The sequence below is a fragment of the Microcaecilia unicolor genome, chromosome 11, assembly GCF_901765095.1.
Source record: "Microcaecilia unicolor chromosome 11, aMicUni1.1, whole genome shotgun sequence".
In the NCBI taxonomy this organism is placed as follows: Eukaryota; Metazoa; Chordata; class Amphibia; order Gymnophiona; family Siphonopidae; genus Microcaecilia; species Microcaecilia unicolor.
Genome location: NC_044041.1, coordinates 127,826,278 through 127,847,367, shown reverse-complemented (window position 1 = coordinate 127,847,367; position 21,090 = coordinate 127,826,278). Strand labels below are relative to the sequence as shown.

The following is a 21,090-nucleotide window of genomic DNA, read 5'->3' as shown; positions in this document are numbered from 1 at the left end:
ATAATTTGTACCCTGGTATGACAGTGTTCTACTGGTTATCCTCCTTCCACCAGGTCTCAGAGATGCCTATTATATCTAATTTTTAATTTAGTGCAATATATTCTAACTCTCCCATCTTATTTCTTAGGCTTCTGGCATTCACATATAGACATTTCAAAGTATGTTTGTTGTTCCTATTTACATCATGCTCAGTACTTGACAGCATTAATTAGCAATGTTTTTCTGATTTTTATTTTTATTTAAGGACACCTGATCTACTATGGTCTCTTTTGCAATCTCACTATCAGGATACCCTATCTTACTTGTTTTGGTGATATCTTTGAAAGTACCTTATTCCGAACCATGCACTTTTGAATGACTGTCGGCCTTTCCTCAGTTTCTAGTTTAAAAGTTGTTCTATCTCCTTTTTAAATGCAGATGTCAGCAGCCTGGTTCCACCCTGGTTAAGGTGGAGCCCATCCTTTCAGAATAGGCTTCCCCTTTCCCAGAATGTTGCCCAGTTCCTAACAAATGTAAAACCCTCCTCCCTGCACCATTGTCTCATCCATGGAATGGGTAGCACTTCAGAAAATGCTACCCTAGAGGCTCTGGATTTGAACTTTCTACCTAAGAGCCTAAATTTGGATTCCAGAACCTCTCTCCCATATTTTCCTATGTAATTGGTACCCACATGTACCAAGACAGCAGGCTCCTCCCCAGCACTGTCTAAAATTCTATGTAGGTGACGTGTGAGGTCCACCACCTTCGTACCAGGCAGGCAAGTGACCAGGCGATCCTCACGTCCACCAGCCACCCAGCTATCTATATGCCTAATAATCGAATCACCAACTACGACAGCCGTCCTAACCCTTCCCACCTGGGAAGTAGCTCCTGGAGACACATCCTCGGTGCAAGAGGATATTGCATTTCCTAGTGTGCTGGTCCTGTCTACAAGATTATTTCCAGCTGCACCAGGGTGATGCTCTCCTTTTAGAAGGCCTTCCTCCTCCAAGGCCAAACAGGGGCTGCCAGATTGGAGGTGGGACTTCTCTACAATGTCCCTGTAGGCCTCCTCTATGTACCTCTCTGTCTCCCTCAGCTCCTCCAAGTCTGCTACTCTAGCCTCAAGAGAACAGACACATTCTCTGAGAGCTAGGAGCTCTTTGCATCGAGCACACACACACATGGCATCTCACCAAATGGGAGATAATCATACATGTGACACTCAATGCAAAAGACTGGATAGCACCCCTTTTGCTGCTGGACTACTGTCTGCATCTTAGTATTATAGAGTTGTTTAATTAAAACTTCTTAAGGTACTAGGGATATCAGATGATTATAATGATCCTTTTGACTGGTGTAATTTGTAAGGTGAACCTAAGTGAACAAAAACCACTATAGGAGGAAATCAGAGCACACCTTCCTGTCTCTGCTGGCTGATTGGCTCACTCAGCTCCTAAGAGCACTAAGGGGTGGAATTAATTAGCTTGTGTTCAAAAGCACTCCTTTTCTATCTTTCTCTTTGTATTGCAATTTTTATCAGTAACAGGAAGTTCAAAAGCAAATTTCAATGGCAAAGGAGGTGATAAGGGAGAGTTAGAAGAAAGATACACACAAATGGCACAGTGCAATCAGGTGTACAGTAGAACAGTGTTCTAATGCATGCAAATGACAGCATCCTTAAAAAGTGTGCACATTGTGAATGAAATGTCCCCTGTCACTCAGTACATGAGTTGGAACTGGCTCATGCACTGAAAGGCAGGACGACTTTAAAAAAAAATTCCTGCCTGGATTCCCCAACATCCCCAAAAAGATTTCCTGGTAGCCCAGTTGGGCCCCACTCCCCCCTGCTATCCTGTTTTCTGCCCTCAGTCCTATTTTCACTATTCTCCCCTGGCCTTCCAAACATCCCTGTTCTCCACAGTCTCCGTTCAAGGCTATCCAGACTAGAACACCTCTGCATCAGAGGATCCTGGATCAGGCACTGTCAGCATGGGAATACTTGAGCAAAAAGCCTCCAGTGAAGCTTAATCCCTCCCCCATCCAGCAGGGGTTAGTCTGTTAAATAGCCAGTGCTTCCCCATGCACTGCTAGCAATCAGGTACAACCGTTTTCAGTAGTGGCCATCCATCACGCCTGCCTCTTGACTAATAGGTAGGGCATGTGGGATCTGGAGGGATCAGGGGTTGGTAGGGGTGGTGCAGAGGCCCACGTTGTCCACCGTGGTTATTAATTGTAAGGTCAGGGGAGAGGGAGGAGCCTTTGGGGGCCCACTTGTGCAACCATGGTTTCTTTTTGTGGGGTCAGGAGAGCGAAGAAGAGTAGTAGTGGTAACGGAATTCAAACATGCGTGGGATATGCATAAAGGAATCCTGTGCAGTAGGATTGGATCCTCAGCAGCTTAGCCGAAATTGGGTGGTGGAGCAGGTGGGGGAAGAGGGGTTGGTGGTTGGGAGGTGAGGATAGTGGAGGGCAGACTTATACGGTCTGTGCCAGAGCCGGTGATGGGAGGCGGGACTGGTGGTTGGGAGGCGGGAAATACTGCTGGGCAGACTTGTACGGTCTATGCCCTGAAAAAGACAGGTACAAATCAAGGTAAGGTATACACATATGAGTTTATCTTTTTGGGCAGACTGGATGGACTGTGCAGGTCTTTTTCTGCCATCATCTACTATGTTACTAGTGATGGTGGTGGTAGGGGAAGGGTCCAAGGGCCTCCAAACATCTTGAAAGGGTCATCTTTTGCTTCCCTATTGCATCTTAGCAACGTTTGGGTGGTGCTAGGCAGAGATTTGAGGCTCTTAGGGTATATACACATGATTTGTGCAAGAGCATTTGTAGCCACTGGGGATAGTTTAAAAAAGCACCTATGTAAGTAGATGTGTTTTTGTAAAATTTTCAAGATATTTGTTCTAAACGTATCCTCCCCTCAATGATGTACTTTCTTATTGGCTACCTACTGTCACCCAGTACTTTTTTCTCCTTGGAAAAGAAAAAGATGAGGGGGGATATGATTGAGGTCTACAAAATCCTGAGTGGTGTAGAGTAGAAGTAGGGTTACCATATGTCTGGATTTACCCGGACATGTCCTCTTTTTGAGGACATGTCCGGGCAACCGGGTGGGTTTTGCCAATCTGCCTGTTTGTCCAGATTTCTGGACCGTCGGCCCGCCCGCCAGCTTGCCAGTTTGTCCAGAAATCCGGACAAACAGGCAGATTGCTAGCCTCCCCTCCCCTTACTTACTACTGCCCTGGTGGTCCAGTGACCTCTTCTGCTTTTGGGGCAGGAAAGAGCCCCCTCTTTCCTGCCCGGAGTGCTGCCCTGCATGCATCTTTCCTGTTCGTGATCTCGGCGCTGATTCAAAATGGCCACCGAGAGTTGAAGTGACCTCGCGAGACTTCAACTCTCAGCAGCCATTTTGAATCGGTGCCGAGATCACGAACAGGAAGGATGCATGCAGGGCAGCGCTCCAGGCAGGAAAGAGGGAGCTCTTTCTTGCCCCAAAAAGGTCACTAGACCACCAGGGCAGTAGTAAGGTAAGGGGAGGGGGTGACGGGGAGGGTGAGTGACGGGGTGTGTAACAGGGAAGTAAATCAATTTTGTACTCGTTCCAAAAGTACAAAGACTAGGAGACACTCAAGGAAGTTACATGGAAATACTTTCAAAACAAATATGAGGAAATATTTTTTCAGTCAACAAATAGTTAAGTTCTGAAACTCTTTGCCAGAGGATGTAGTAACAGCGATTAGCATATTTGGGTTTAAAAAAGGTTTGGACAAGTTCCTGTAGGAGAAGTCCATGGGGAAGCAACTGCTTGCTCTGGGATTCGTAGCATGGAGTCTTGCCACTATTTGGGTTTCTGCCAGGTACTTGTGACCTGGCTTGGCTACTGTTGGAAACAGGATACTGGGCTAGATTGACCATTAGTCTGACCCAGTATGGCTATTCTTATGTTCTTAAGTGTAGGCGACCCCACCCCCTTTTTAAATTAATAAAATAAACTTTTTGATGATATGCTTCAAATGTGATCATCAGAACAATGGAGAGAGCGTTTTCTCAGTCTGTACTGTGCCTCTTCTCTTGCACCAAAGGGCACATGTTCATATTGCCTGAAAAGCCTGGAGACGGGAAGACAAGTGAGATTTGAACAGCTCTATGTATGCTGTCAACAGTGCTTTGTAAGTAGCAAAACTGTTAATTTTAACACATTGTTATGGGTAGGGAAAAGAGAAATGGAAGCTCAGGATGTGATTATTTGGAATCTGACAACTGAGCAATCTGTGGGGAGAAGGGAGATAGTGAGGTGACCTTGTTCTAGCATGTGGTCTGCAGAACAGCACAAAACACTTTCTATGCTTTTTGCTCCACTGCCACTCTGCAGTTTTCCAAGTACACACAAAAAGAGATTCTTTAAAATGTGAATCTGAAAAACTTTCTCCCAGATGACTTTTCATTCACCATCAGAAAAATAAAAAGTTTCGTGCTTTCTATGCACATAGAATTTGACTCGCATAAGAAAACTGATTCCTTTAGGTGCTGTTTTTTCTTCTTAATTAGATTTTGCCCAGAAAGGAACTTAGATGTAGAAGAGAATCATCTTTTAAGTGGAGAATAATGAATCAGAGGTTCAGTGCCGTGCAGAAAGAAGTCAGACTTTTCCAAGTTTATAAGGGGAGGAGGGGTGTCTGCACCTGGGTCTTCTTTCCATTTTGGGCAGACGGTGGGGGGTTAGTAGAGAGGGGGAGGAGGCTGGTAGTGGGTAGGGGGTTGATGGGTTTTTTTTTTGAGGGGGGGAGGGAGTGTTTAAATGATTCAGCACAGCAGGTGGACAATAGGAAGCTATGTAGAAGGAGTGTGTGTGCTGGGGAGAGGTGCAATAGGGAGGCGGGGAACCATTTGAAAGAAAGTGTGATAGCAGGCAGAGGGTGGAGGACAGGACAGGATATTTAAATGACCTTGAGGACTGATAAATAGCCTGGAAGGCAGCTAAAACTCACCTTGCTTGGGAGGGGGGTGGGGGAGCATGGCAAGGCCCCCAGTGTCCCTGTGGCATTGTCCTGCATCCCGGAGCTGGCCAGAGGATCCCGGCCCAGCCATGCGGAATGGAATTAAACTGGAAGAGCAGGACTCCATGCACTGGGGAAATTATCACCCGGAAGACCAGGTATGCTTTCAGTTTTCATTTTAGCAGAGTTTAGGACATTCTTCTTAAAGGTAAATCCCGAGCCAGAAAGATTTAATCCATAGTCCTGACAATGTATCTCCATCCAAGTGACCACCTGTTACACAGAAGGGATAGAAATGCTTGTGTGTGTATGGATGTGTGTCCCGGCTGCTGCTTGTGTTGCACCTGCTGTGTGTGTGCTTGTTCTTCTTTCCTGGCATACACCCTCCATCTACATTTTGTTTCTTCCTCCTCCTCATGGCACACTCCCAGTTTGCCACAGTTCTTTCCACAATACACCTCCCCCCTCCCCATCTTTGTCAGAGAATGTGGTAAAAGCAGTTTGGCCCCTTTCTTGAATCTACCCCTAACGTTAGGCATTAATATTTGAGTGCTAAGCAAGTATTCTACAACCACAAAGTTGGGCATTGAAGCTGTTCTAGATATTAGGTTATGTCGGTACTGAGTGACTAACTTCATTAGGTGCAAATATTTATGCATCTGAAAGGCTGGTGTAAATGTTCCTCTTTAAATACTGCAAGTTGTGCAAGTAACTGACAGTACATGAGCCCGGTGGTAGTTCTCACCCCAGTGTATGTCATTTCCAGCGCTACAAAAATATCTTCTATTTTTGTGTTGGGGCTTACCCGGTGGTAATCGGGCAGGCTACATGCCAGCTGGTTACTGGTGGGTTGGCCAAGAGCCCCGCCACCATCTCAATGGGTGGCGGTAAGGCCCCCCCCCCCCCCCCTGAAATGGCCGCATGGTAAGGGTTTCACTTACTGCATGGCCACTTCTTTTCCTCAAAAAAAAAGACAGCCTTTTACCTGCTGCGTTAAAAGGACACCTCAGCGAGCATCAAAAACATGCACTGACGCTAGCGTAGGCCCCTTGTACCGCAGCTTAGTAAAAGTGCCTCTTAGTGCATAAGTGCCTGACCTGCCCCTGTTAACAACTCCTTTGAGTTTCGTGCTGTAGAACTTAGGTGTTACGATTATAGAATAGCTAAGTGCAGTTACTTACGTAACAGAAAATTGGTGCCAATTAACACCACTTAAGGGGCATTATTTGCTGTTAGTGTAATTAGCACCCATTTAAACAACTAAATTAGGCACTATTCCATAACCTGCATGCACAATTTTGCGCACTATTTGCAAAATTATGCACCCGAGTTTATAGACTTAGGGAGTTACTGTACCTGGGCTTAAAAAGGTTTGGACAAATTCCTGGAGGAAAAGCCCATAAGCCATGCTAAAGGCAGAGCTGGTGACAGCTGCTGCTTATTTCTGAGGTTAAGTAGCATGGAATCTTGTTCCTTTTTGGGACTCTGCCAGGTACTTCTCACCTGGACTGGCCACTGTTAAAACAGGATCCTGGTCTAGATGCACCCTTGGTCTTAATTCTTATGTTCTTATGGGTGTAGCTCTTTGTGTATTTGCCATTGCCATGCACTGATTTATAGTTTTGGCTTTCTTTTCTTTATTTTTCTGAACTGAAAGTTTCCTTATGCTCCTTTGGCTTCCAGCTCAGTCAAAACCAGCATCTATTGGACTTTGGTAGTTCGAGCTTCATTACCAGTTTAGTGCCACCCAGGGGCGCAGCTAGGTAGGGCCACGGGGGCATGAGCCCCCTCAGATTTAGCCCTGGCCTCCCTGCTTTCACCCCCCCCCCCCCCCCGCCAACCCTCCCCCGCTGCTGCCGTCGGGGTCCACAACTCCCACCAGCCAGTCCCCTTCAGCGCCGGTTTCCGAGTCCGCCACGTTGCTGATCTGGATTCTCTTTCTGTGAGTCCTGACGTCGTTAGGACTCACAGAAAGAGAATCTAGATCAGCAACGCGCCGGACTCAGAGACCAGTGCTGAAGGGGACTTTGGCTGGTGGGGGTTGGGGACCCCTGCCAGCAAAGGTACCTGGTGGTGGTGGGAGGGGGGGGGGTCGAAACAGACGGGGGAGTGGTGGCGGCACCGTGGGGGGGTCAAAAGTGGCAGGAGGGTCGATGGGGGGGGGGGGCTGAAATGTGCCCCCTCACCTCGGGCTCTGGACCTCCCTCCTGCCGAAGTCTGGCTACGCCCCTGGTGCAATATATCTCTCTGAAAATTAATTTAGGACAGCCCCTTTTGTAACAATCTGTGGCTGGGAAAGCCACTCACCAGGCTCCACCTGGATTCCTGCAATCCTGGGCCTTGAGAATTGTCACCAAGTGTCACTTCTACAAGATCACCAGCCTCGGCTGACCCAGAGAGTTTTTTTAATGGCTGGTCCTCATTTGTGGAATTCGTTACCATTGGTTGTGCGCCAGTCGGCATCTGCTCCCCAATTCAAGAAATTGCTAAAAACCTGACTCTTTTCTAGGGATTTGGCTGATGGGGGTTCTGAGTTTTTAGAGTTTGTGATTTGTAAGATTGTGTATTGTTTGTGTTTTTTTTTAATTAATATTTTATTGTACTTCACCTGGGTGTTTGGATAGGCGAGTTATAGATGTAATAATTACATACATAAATAAATAAGAGATGATCTCCTGGAAACTGAAATTTCTTCCTGCACAGTTTTCTTCTGCCTTCTTTCTGAGAAAAATCACCAGTTTCTTTTATTTAAACTGGACTGAGCCTTGAGGAAAGTAATGACAAGGTTGAGGGCATCTCCCTGTATGTGTGTTCCATATAAATGGACCTAAATAAGATTTAATTATTCAAATCTACATGTAGACAGAAAGTCAGTGTGGCACAGCCCACTTTTCCATAGTATGGAGGCTTTGTGATGCTTTTGAACAGAAGGAGGTTCCCTGATAGGTGCTGAGACAGTGACCTCTTACTGTATAAGAGTGTCACTTGTTTTGAAGTCCAGGAGAGGAATGCAGGAAAAGAGAGCCTCTTTGTAAAGCTTCTATCTACAATTGGAGTTCCTTTCATTCATTTTGAATATGTTTTATTGTAAACCATTTCATTTTGTGCACAAGGTAAGATAAGCAATACAGGATAAAGCTCGGGAGGCCTTATATGGGTAGTGCTCAGGCAGCTCCAGGGGCAGATGCTGCATTCCCCATTGGTCTCACTGTGACTGGCATGGTTGGCATCGCAGGTTTCTTTCCCATAGAAGACAGTGTCACTGATTTAAGTCCAGTCACTGAATGTGCAATTGAACCTTTTTGTCCATGACAGCAGTACAGAATCATTTGCTTCGGATTAGAACTCAACAGCAGGGGTAAAATTCCACTAGCTAATATTCATCCAACACTGGTCAGCTACCAGCTAAAATAGATATTCAATGTTGTCTTTTCTGGCGGCACTGAATATACGGGTATTTGGTGGCACTTGGAAACTATCCGGGTACAGCTGTTATTCAGTGCAATTCCTGTATAGCCAACCGTTCAAAGTTAGGACTGCTTTTTATGCAATCCGACATGTCCAGTTAGGTATGTGGCACCAATATTGAATACTGCACTGTCCAGTTAAGTGCTACTAAATATGTGCCCCTGGGCTGGCCAGTGCAATTTAACTGGGCAGAGGCTTCTTTTGCCCAATTAACTTCTTTTGAATATCAAAAGGGCCAGCCTTAGGGAGAGGGCAACAGGAGCAGCCACATAGGATCCCACACTCCTAGGATCCCCGCCCTGGCATGCTCCCCTGTCACTGACCCCCCCCCCCCCCCCCCCCCACACACACACACCATAAAACAGCATTTCTCTGTAGAGGGCTTAGGACAGTGGCAGCGATTCACAGAGGCCGTCTACCAGTGACCCAAACTCCGGAGCCTGTTCTCTGTTGCATCCCACTCCTTTCTGATGTAACTCTGCTTCTACTAGGACGCAGCAAAGAGCAGGCTCCGGAGTTGGTATCAGATGACCTATTTGAATTGCTGCCAGTGCCCTGAGCCCTCTATGGAGAAATGCACATTTTAAGGTGTGTGTGTGTGTGTTGGTGGAGGTGGAGGTGGGGGGTTCTGAGACAGGAGGCATACCATCCAGACCAAGGAGGTTTAACAAGAAGAGACAGCATGAGCTTATCTGGCCAATTATTTGGGCTGAAGCCAGTGGGCAGAGCTTGCAATCATATTGGTTTGTCCAAAACAATAGCAAACGTATGAGGTTTACATTATTTTATTAAACCTCCTAGGTTTTACATTCTCTGTGTTAGGAGGGGATCAGGGAGAGATGTAAGAGGAGTTGGGGAGTTTTCGAGGGGTTTTTTAAAATACCTGTGGACTACTCTCCCTCTCCCGGACTCTCCTGCTTTCCCGTAGCATTCTTGTACTCCTTAAAATTCGATTGTGGCAAGCCACCTTTGTTATTTACAATGCTGTATCATGGATTTCAGTGCTTCGCTATGTGCCTTCATTTATTTATTTATTTATTTTTCATCTTAAAAAGACAGTGACAGCATCAACCCATGGCCCGGGTGCCTCTGTCTATCCCAGGATTGGACTCCAACTGCCCGATGCAAACAGATTTAACTGGGCAGGAAAGGCTCCTGCCCAGTTAAATCGCTTGTGCTGCGAGCTGAATGTTGACCGGCAAGTTTCCATTTTCCCCTCTCTCCACGACTCTGCTCTTTGTCTCGCACACAGAACCCCCTTCCTTCTGGAAACCTTTCACTGCTCCGCATACTCTCTCACAGCTTTTTTATTTATTTGAAAGCTTTCCATATGTAGTTCCTCTGCGTACATACCTATGCTGCCGGCATGTTTCTAAATAAAACTGAGATAAAACAATGCACAATGACAAAGTGGATGCATGTAGAAGCTGATAAGTTGTTTTGGACATACCACGAAGGCAGCTGCTGGGGGATTGGGCTTCAGCTTTTTGACATCATGCCATCTCCTGTCATTAAACCTCCTTGTACCGGACTGCTTGGTGAGAGGGGCCCAAACTGGTTCACACAGGGCCCCATAGTTGGTTAGGCTGGCCCTGAATATCAGTCCCTAAGATTTCAGCTGAAAATTCATCTTAATTTAAGACCTGCACTGTTTCCTGTAAGCTGAGTGGGTGTCCTCCAACTGCCTTGCTACCTGTAGGGAATGGTGCTTCAATATTGCGTTTTCAATTTCTAAGGACAGGCAGGTTCCCTGGAGTCCTGAAGAACTTGCCTGTCCGTCACTATTGAAAATGTGATAGTGAAATAGCACCCCCCCCCCCCCCCCTCACTGGCAAGACAGTAGATAGAGGACTCCGCTGAGCTTAGAAGGAACAGTACTAGAAGTTAAGCTTATAAACTTAGGCTTGACATTCATTTACCTAGATTTGAGTCTGATTTATGAGCCTAGTGCTAAAAATCAGCACTAAGGTGGTATTTCTATAAATAGGCATGAAAATTGAGGCACCCCCAATGCTATGCTTTTAGCGCCAATTCTATAACTGCATCTTGGTGCCAAGATTCTGTTATAGAATACAAGCGTACGTTGACATTGGCGCTTCTAAAGTTAGGCACCAACAGTTATGCCAGGTCAATGGCAGTTGTAACTGTTGGAACCTAACTGTGCCCTGAGGTGTGCGTAACATAGTATTCTAGTATAGTACGCTTTGTGAGAACAGAAAACCATCACATCTACAAAAATGCCAAGCCTCACCAATTACCAGTGCGTCACATTCATTTGAAGGCTCTTTCACTGTCACACTCTTTGAGCCCCTTCATTCTGTCATTAGGAGTCTGTCACACCCATTTCTGTCCTTCACCTCACCATCTCCTGAGAAACCACCTCCAGCTACCTGGGCCCCAAACTGTGGAATTTCCTCCCTCCCTACCTACCTCTGCCAAGAACCCAACCCTCCCATGGGAAGGTAAAATTTCTCCGCAGTAGGAATGGATCCTCAGAAGCTTAGCCAAAATTGGGTGGCGGAGCAGGTGGGGGAAGAGAGGTTGGTAGTTGGGAGGCGAGGATAGTGGAGGGCAGACTTATACGGTCTGTGCCAGAGCCGGAGATGGGAGGTGGGACTGGTGGTTGGGAGGCGGGAAATACTGCTGGGCAGACTTGTACGGTCTATGCCCTGAAAAAGGCAGGTACAAATCAAGGTAAGGTATACACATGAGTTTATCTTGTTGGGCAGACTGGATGGACCATGCAGGTCTTTTTCTGCCGTCATCTACTATGTTACTATGTATGTTCTTCCATGAGGCTTTCAGTCTCCCCCTTTCCTAACTTCTTTGTCCTTCTTCACCTTTTTCCTACTTTCTCTTTTTCGCCTCCCTGTTTTAGAATATTGTAAACCTGACATAGTTGCCATAGATGGACGTTTGTGGTGTATCAAGAACTGGAAATGAATAAATGAGAGGCCCCCCATGACTTTCCCATATTCTGACCATGTTTGTGTCCCCTCACACTCAAGCGCTAAGCTGTTCTGGCACGTATGTTATAGAATAGTGCCTAGCACTTACGCACATAATTGCCAATTAGTGGCACCAATCACATCTGTATGTGTTGCTGTTCTTTAATTTACACGCACAATTGGCACCTATCTTTGGGTGCCAATTTTTAGAATTGCCCTTTTTGTTTCTAACTTTTTCCCCTGCCCTAAATGTGCCCATTTTGCCAGTCCATTTTTTAAGCTCCTAAGTTTAGGAAATTTGAGTATATTTAGAAAAATTTAGGAGCAGAAATCCTTTGTGTATCAGGCCCTCCGTGTTTAAATGGGGCTATGGAAGGGCGGTTAATAGAACGAGTAGGCACTGCTGGTGATGTCTCTATTGGTGTATAATAGAAGTTAATGGATAGGATTACCATATTTGTGGAGACAAAAAAAGAGGACACCAAAAATGAAATGGATGCCACCTTTGCTAAAGAAATATTTAATCATAGCAAACCTGTAAGTGGCTTTTAGGTAATAAACACACATCAAACAATGACTGACTTACAGTACAGCAGCAGTAGACAATAATCTACTTTTCAAAAACTTCTGGATTTGAATTTGTCTGAGCATACTTATTAGACGAGGGGATATCTCTCAACAACTTTGGCTGGATTCTGCGATATGTGTGCAAGTGTTTGCACGACACACGCTTAAAGTTGTGCAGCACGAACAAAATTCTTTTGACAGATTCAACTAGTAGGAAAACAGAAAAGAGATCAGCAATGCCTTTCTCTCTCTTTAGCACCCCCGTTGTCCAGATTGACTAATAGGCCAGAAATAGTTTCTCTCATTATGTGAGTAGGGGTATTGGTCATAGACACATAAAAAAAGAGGATATTTTCTTAAAAATTAAAAAATCCTGAAGGACATATCTGAAGAATTCCAAAAAGAGGACATCTCCTCTTAAAAGAGGAAGCATGAGGTCTGTCTCTTACAATGTATAATAGAAGTTAATAGGCATTCTGATGGATGTCTCTGTTATGCAAAGCTCCTAGTCTCCTGTGACCCTAAATTGCAGATTATCTTCCCCTTTCAGTGGCATTCCATGGTCCCTGCAGAATCAGTCCAGGAGACCAGAGAGCTGCCCTGAAGGGCCAACTGTCCTACATGAGTGTGTTCCAACTCTTTCCCCCACCCCACCCTCTCGGTCCTCTTCTACCACCATACTGTAGTGTGAACACTCAGGAGGAGGAGACTGGTTGCATGTGCTGCTGTGTCCTCTTCCCTTGTGGTCTTGGGACTGGACTACTGATGTAAACTGTGCAGCTCATAGCTGTAGTTGGTCCTTGGTGATAGAGGAGGTTGTGGCCCGAAGCACAGCCCCCCTCATCCTCCTCTTGCTTAGCCATTAACATGGGGGAGGGGAGGGAGGAGGAAGTGGATGAAATAGAGAAGCTGGGGGTAGGTTATAGAAAGAAGAGCTGAGTAAAGGGTATGATGTTATGAAGGAGCTGGGAAAGCTTCGAATGGAAAGGAGGGACTGTAAAAAAGGACTGAAGGGGGAGAAAACCTGGAACATCCTTTCTTCTCTCCATATTCCCCTACCCCCTCAGATTCCATGAATACTACCTCCATGGCTCCATCACAATCTTCCCATCCCCCTTCTTCCCCTAATCAATTCTTCCCTCATCATCTAACAACCCATGCCATCTTCCTTTTCTCCCCAGTATTAATCCTTTCTCTCTCTCTCTCCATCCCCTCTACCTCTCCCCCACGTGGATTCCTGCTGTTTTAAAATCCTAATCTCTTATTTACTACTACTACTACTACGTAACATTTCTAAAGTGCTACTAGGGTTACGCAGTGCTGTACAATTTACATAGAGGGGCAGTCCCTGGTCAAAGAGCTTACAATCTAGAAGACAAGTGAACGGTCAGTCCGATAGGGGCAGTCAAATTACCTGTTTAATACCCATGTTGTTTTAGTCATTCCCATAATTTCTTCTGTGTCCTGCTCTTGAATAGACTGTAAGCTCAGTGGAGCAGGGACTGTCACTTGCATGTTTCTATGCTTGCTCCATACATCTAGTAGCACTATAGAAATAATAAGTAGTAGTAGTACATGATGTACAACACCCATTAAACTCCCAAAAGAACAGAATTAAGGGCACAGTATTCAGTGGCACTTATCCGAATAAATGCCGCTTACTGGGCCATAACTGGATTTTCAGTGGCATTGTCTGGATAATGGTGCTGAAAATCATCTCTGACTGCCTTGTCTCTATCCAGGTAGTGCTGGTGCAGTCCTGGGATGGAGCCAGATGTGGTTTGAGTACCACTGGTACTCTCCGGTTAAGTTAGGATAGCAATATGTAGATCATGACCAGTGATGAATATCCATGTATAGATTTAAATACCGCAGTAAGCATTTGAATCCATTGTTGACTGCAGTGTTTAAATATAGAGTGAAGAGTGGGGGTGGTAAATATTTGGATGCAAAGCAAACAGAAACAACAACTTTATTTTTATTATGCAAACTAAATTTACGTGATTTAACATGCCAAATAATTCACATATATACACCTTTTGATAAATAATTCTGTAGAATTTTCTAACTATTGCCACAAAATTGATCCCTGTTCTGCCACAGGAAAGTTTCTAAGTCCTGTGAGGAACGTTTCTTATAGTGCAGAACAGAAGTGCTTGTTAACTTCTGTAAGAGACATTCCTGAAACTCTGAATAGCACCATTTGAAAATACACGGAGAAATGGACATATATGCACCAGTTAGATGTGGGAGGAGCATCCAAAATATCAACGGGGCAACACAGGAAAATTAATGCCTATACTTGTACGGATCCTGGAGCTTATTGCCCCCCCCCCCCCCCCAGATTCCAAAGCACCTTCAGTTCACCTTCCTATCCCCCAAGTTACTTCTGATCTCTACTCCCAAACCCTAAAGCATCTACTATTTCCCTCCCGCCCTACACCAGGCGATTCAGAGTCCCTAATCAAAAATGGCTATATGAACAGTCTTCAGTTTTAGGCATACATATCTCAGCTTTTTGAAATCAGGATTGAGACACTATGGCCGTCTATAAAACATCAATAGGGCTTCTAAAATAAGCAACGTGTGCCACAGGATGCAGGGAGAAACATCTCTCACCGCTTCTAATAGTGCTACTAAACATTTATATAGCACTACAGGATGGAGAGAGATGCCCTTCTTGGAGCTCTGAATTAAGATTCTAATCTGTAGTGGTGATTGCTCAGGGACAGTCATTAAGTAGTCTTCACTTCACAACTATCTGAGGATCCCTCCCTCCTCTATTTTATATCCCTTCCAAAATATTAGTACAAACAGCAGTGGCATAGCCACAGATGCGCCTGGGTGGGCTGGGGCCCACCCGCTTAGAGCTAAGGCCCACCCAGCAGTAGCACACGTTTAGTGGTAGCTAGTGGGGATCCCAAGCTCCGTCAGCTGAAGACTTCCCCCTGATGGTAACAAAAATGATACTCTCCATGATACTGGCACCTGTGCATGCTCAGTTTTCAGCGCATGCCTGCTGCAGACTGCCAAGGTGGAAAGAAGCATTTTCCTGCCAGCTGAGATATATTTTTGGTGGGGGGGGGGGGAGGAGAGAACACTTGGTGCCCACCCACTTCTTGCCTAGGCCCACCCAAAATTTGTTGTCTGACTACGCCCCTGAACTACAGTAAAGGTAGTTAATATGAATGAATGCCTGGTTTGGTCATTGCAGGGATGCATCTGGGCCAGGATCTGCACACTGGGCTCTTTCGAGAACCTTTCTAGCAGGAGCCTGAATCTGGCAATCAGCTGCCACCATTAAGCAGTGTGTTTATGACACCATCCTTAGCATTCTCAGTCTCAGCTGAGCTGGGACCTTACACATGGCAGGACATAAATACCACAGACCCTCAGACCCACCAGGGCAGCCCTGTGAGTAGCGTTCTTTTATTTTTGTTACATTTGTAATCTGCACTTTCCCACTCATGGCAGGCTCAATGCGGCTTACATATTGTATACAGGTACTTATTTGTTCCTGGGGCAATGAAGGGTTAAGTGACTTGCCCAGAGTCACAAGGAGCTGCCTGTGCCTGAAGTGGGAATTGAACTCAGTTCCTCAGGACCAAAGTCCACCACCCTAACCACTAGGCCACTCCTACAACTCCTGATCAAGGTAAAGCACTGATCATGATGGGGAGAGCCAGAGCTAACAATAGGAAGGTGATTGTTGCAGTTGTCAGGGTATTATAATGAGATGCACTACCGTTTTCCGATCCCCTTACCGTGGAAAACCTAACGGGAGGTCTGCACCTCTCGTTGGGGCTGCTGTGAGGGAATCGGAACGAGAAAAAAGAGAGGTTAACTGAGGGGGTGGGGGGAGAGAGAGAGAAACCCTGCAAGTAGGGTGAGAGAAGGCAATTAACAGGGAAGCGAATGGAGCGAGGACAGGAGGATGAAGAGAGACTGCCCACTAGAGCACTTTTCCTTTCCCTCGGATGGTCTTGCAGCCGGCTAGAGCTTGCGCATTGCCGGCAGGGAGAGAACGGCGGAAGCCATGAGAGAGGAGTGCGCGCCGGTCCTGTGCGGGCTGCACGAGGCGCAGCTTGCAGGACTGCTCTCTACACTGATATAGTGCCGGTATCAGCATCGGTGCAGGGAGCTGTGCCTAAGGAGGGCTTCGCACTCTCCACAACAGAAGATAAGCAGTGAGAACATCGAAGTGTGAGCAATTTGGATTCTTTTTGTCTCTACCTTTCAGGCACCCTTGAGTTTGAAGAAAAGCCCGTCCTGCTCGTCAGGGATGTCCTCTTTTGTTTTTTTTGAGTGAAGGACGTCTATAAATGACGTCCTTGGCATGCGCAGAGCAGCCAGCATAACGCTTGGCTGCTCTGCGCATGCTCAACTGGCTGACTGGCTTGGAAGGAAATCGCATGCAAATGAGCTAGCAGCGAGTAGCTCATTTGCATGCGATTTCTGTGATGCATGCCCGTTTCTTACCGATTCGCTAAGGAATCGGTACGGTAAGGGCTTTAATGTTTTTGTTAGGGCATCTACCCCTGAATTGCTTCCTGTCCCTGAATCTGAGATTCTAAATGATTTCAAAATTGTTCTGCATCAATCTTATTACTAGAGGTATATGTAGAGTTAGTTGTAGGGTTTAAAGTTGTTACCTTTTTCTTTCCAAAGAACTTTAAGGTCCAATGAGAAGTGATCAGACCAACAGGTTTCCAAGAAACGTCTTCCATTTTTATGTTGGTAGATGAATAAGTGGAGTATGCTAACACATCTAAGGGGGTCCTTGTACTAATTTATTTATTTAGATTTTGCTCACACCTTTTTCAGTAGTAGCTGAAGGTGAGTTACATTCAGGTACACTGGATATTTCTTTGTCCCAGGAGGGCTCACAATCTAAGTTTGTACCTGAGGCAATGGAGGGTTAAGTGACTTGCCCAAGATCACAAGGAGCAGCAGTGGGATTTGAACTGGCCACCTCTGGATTGACAAGACTGGTGCTCTAACCACTAGGCCACTCCTCCACACTAAGGTATGCTAATGGATTTAGCGCATGCTAATGATTAATGTGCACTAAATGATAAGATGCCCACTATATTCCAATGGGTATCTTATCGTTTAGTACATCCTAATAGTTAGCATGTGCTAAATCTGTTAGCGCACTTTAGCCACTTTGAGCCTACAAATAGGTGGGAAAAGGTGGGATACAAAATAAATAAATAAAAGGACTCCTAAGTGATGACCTTTCTCATGAGATTGAGAGAAAATAGGATAGGACAGGATCTATAAAATCTAGAAAACCTTTTAAATCAGTCACATTCAAATCCTGAGAATTTTCAATATGTAGATTAATATCTCCAATAACTAATACATGTTTCTGACTTAAGCATACAGTAATTAGAAATTCATAAAAATCAGCTCTTGCCTCATTCCATTTCCCAGGAGGACACTAAAATAAAAATAAATGTAATTGTATCTTGGTAAGAATTATCCTGAATCTCACAAGCTAAAACTTCTAAAGCTGAATTTGAAAAAGAATTTAGAATATTGGAATGAAAGAATTATTTATAGAGGACAGCTTAACCTCCACTTCGTTTTCATGATCTGTAAACATTTATTTATTTATAACCTGAGGGGTAGAGAGTTCTAATTATGGAATCACCTAGTTGTGGTAACAAAGATTCTGATATCAACAGAAAATCCAATTGTTCACTTTTGACCCATTCTCTGATTAGATCTGCTTTGTTGCAGACTGATCTTGCATTAATGCATACACAAGGAACTGATGTATAAAGAGGTTTGTGTATATATATGGGCCAGACAGTGGCGTAGCCATGGGTGGGCCAGGGCCCACCCTATTTGGACCCTGGCCCACCCAAAATTGTGCACTCTTACTATGGCTTGCAGAGGTCCTCAAACCCCGTCAGCTGAAGATTTCCTCCTTCTCAGGCAGCCAGTGCTCTTTCAAATGGCAGCTGGCAGCACTTGCCTCAAGCTGAAACCGACACCAGCCTCTCTTCACATGCTTAGTTTTCATGCATGCCCAGTGCCCACCCACCTTGGACTCAGGCCCACCCAAAATTGGCTGTCCAAATCAGATTCAAATCGCTTCCAAATTTGTGCACAAAGTTGCAGATCCACAGTGTGGGTTAACCCTGGTACTCTCCAATAGGATGGATTTCAGAGACTTTATGTTGGGTACCACCAGGGAGAGGGGGAACCCATTGCTGTGCCTTCTGCTTGGGCATAGTACTGTTCCCAGTACTGAAAGAATGCCGCTAGGTTAGCCCATTCCATCAGTTGTCCAAGTGTCTCTAGCTTCTGGTTTACGACCTGAACCAAAAAATTGTCTTACCTGATAATTTTCTTTCCTTTACTCGCAGCAGATGAACCAGAGACTTGTGGGTTGTGTCTATCTACCAGCTGGTGGAGATAGAGAGCACTGAATTGAACTGTGCCTTTTAGAGCGTTTTGCTCCTTGGCCAGCCAGTATATCCTGTAACAAAGCAGAAGGAAACAATCATAGCCCCTTCCTCACAGAATCCACATGGTATCCCCCAAACATCATGATAAAATCTAGAAACAAAGAACAGAACAACAACAAACACAGTGGAAACCTCCTCAGGAAAAATCTGTTCGGCAACCAAAAACGCATAGATAGGGGTGGGGCCATGGATTCATCTGCTGCGACTAAAGGAAAGAAAATGATCAGATAAAGACATAATTTTTCATTCCTTTGCGTTAGCAGCAGATGAATCCAGAGACGTGGTGTACTGAGGGCAGGGAGGGGGGGGGGGGGGCGGTGCACCCCAGGTGCATGCTGCAGGGGTTGCAGGGAGCAGCCATATGGCTGTCAGCTCCACCCGTTCTCTGCTCCCTCTGATGTTACTTCCTGTTCCGGGCAGGGAACCAGTGGAGCCAACAGCCACGCTGCTGCTCCAATGCTCCCTTCACCCCCAGGAGGTAAGAGCAGTGCAACTGGGGGGGGTTGGAGGTGATGTGCTGGGGGGGGGGGGGGGTGCTGCATCCAGGGGGATGCGCTGCATCTGGAGGGGTGCACAGTGGCAATCCATGATCCGCCCCGGGTGGCAGCTGACCAAGGAACACCACTATTATGGGATGTAGCAGAATAGTTCCTAAATTGGGTGGGAAGCTGAAACCTCCGCCACAAGAACCAAAGCCCCAAAGGTCGCCTCCTCCCACGCTGCCACATCCAACCGATAGTGCTTGACAAAAGTGTGAACTGACAACAATGTCGCTGCCCAACAAATCTCAACAGCGACCACCTGGGCATGAAATTGCTGTCTGTGAGTAATATGTAACCTGTCGTTAAAATCGTCTGTAGTACCTGAAGATTGGAGGGTGGTCAATGTGATGCCGATTTTTAAAAAGGGTTCTAGGGGTGATCCGGGAAATTATAGATCGGTAAGCTTGATATCGGTTCCGGACAAAATAGTGGAAACGATTATAAAGAATAAAATTACAGAACACATAGACAAACATGGTTTAATGAGACAGAGTCAGCATGGGTTCAGCTGAGGGAAGTTTTACCTCACCAATTTGCTTCCTTTGAAGGCATGAATAAACATGTGGATAAAGGTGAGCCTGTTGAAAAAAATAGTGTTTCTAGATTTTCAGAAAGTTTTTGATAAAGTTCCTCATGAGAGACTCCTGAGAAAATTAAAGAGTCATTGGATAAGAGGTAAGGTTCTAGTGTGGATTAAGAACTGGTTATTGGACAGAAAACAGAGGGTAGGGTTAAATGGTCAATTCTCTCAATGGTGAACAGTGGAGTGCCGCTATTTAACATATTTATAAATGATATGGAAATTGGAATGACAAGGGAGGTGATTAAATTTGCAGACGACACAAAACTATTCAAAGCTGTCAAAACACATGTGGATTGTGAAAAATTGCAGTAAGACCTTAGGAAATTGGAAGGAAGATCTTAGGAAATTGGAAGACTGGGCATCCAAATGGCAGATGAAATTTAATATAGACAAATACAAAGTGATGCACATTGGGAAGAATAATCTGAATCATAGTTATCTGATTCTAGGGTCCATGTTAAGAGTGACCCCTCAAAGACCTAAGTATCATTGTAGACAATATGTTGAAATCTTCTGCCCCATGTGCGGCGGCAGCCAAAAGCAAATGGGATGCTAGGAATTATTAGGAGAGAGATGCAAAATAAGACCAAAAATATTATAATGCCTCTTTATTGCTCCATGGTGCAACTTCACCTTGAATATTGTGTTCAACTCTGGTTGCTATAATTCAAAAAAGATATAGCAGAATTAGAAAAGGTTAAAAGAAGAGCAATCAAAATAAGAGGGGATGGAACTGCTCCCATATGAGGAAAGTATAAAGAGGTTAGGGCTCCTCAGCTTGGAAAAGAGATGGCTGAGGGGTGGGGTATGATTGAGGTCTACAAAATCCTGAGTGGTGTGGAGCGGGTGGAGGGGAATTGATTTTTCACTCATTTAAAAAGTACAACGAACAGGGGACACTCAATGAAATTGCATGGAAATACTTTTAAAACAAATAGGGGGAAATATTTTTTAACTAAAAAAATAGTTAAGCACTGGAACTCATTGCTGGATGATGTGGCGACGGTAGTTAGCATATCTGGGTTAAAAAAAAAAGGTTTGGACAAGTTCCTGGAGGAAAAGTCCATAGTCTGTTATTGAAATGGACATGGGGGAACCCAATGCTTGCCCTGGATTTAGTAGCATGGAATGATGCTACTACTTGGGTTTCTACCAGGTATTTATGACCTGGATTGGTCACTGCTGGAAGCAGGATACTGGGTAGATGGACCATTGGTCTGACCCAGTATGGCTATTCTTATGTTCTTGGGATACTGCATCATCTACCTTTTTCCCAAATAGATGTCCCTTAAGCATGGAACATCCATTAAGGATCATGAAGATCTTCTCCCAGATCTGACACTTTCAACCATGCTATACTCCGTGCTGCTATAGCTAGTGTGGAAGCTGTGGAAATTGTATCATAGACATCATAGGTGGAGCTTATCAAATGATATATAATCTCCTGAAGATCCATAAGAAGAGTTGTCAGTTGTTCTGATGAGAGTTACATGGAAGAAAAAGAATCCTTTAATTGTT

General features: G+C 45.2%; 1 protein-coding gene across 1 annotated transcript in view; it reads left to right on the top strand.

Annotated features, from left to right (window-relative positions):
- The first annotated feature begins 4,805 nt into the window (after window positions 1–4,805).
- The window catches only part of LOC115480260 (forkhead box protein A4-A-like), a 29,164-nt gene continuing 12,879 nt past the window's right edge, over window positions 4,806–21,090 (top strand). The window contains exon 1 of the mRNA XM_030218800.1: window positions 4,806–5,143. Coding sequence (XP_030074660.1) covers window positions 5,003–5,143 — 141 coding nt within the window. The 5' untranslated portion in view covers window positions 4,806–5,002. The remainder of the gene's footprint in view (window positions 5,144–21,090) is intronic.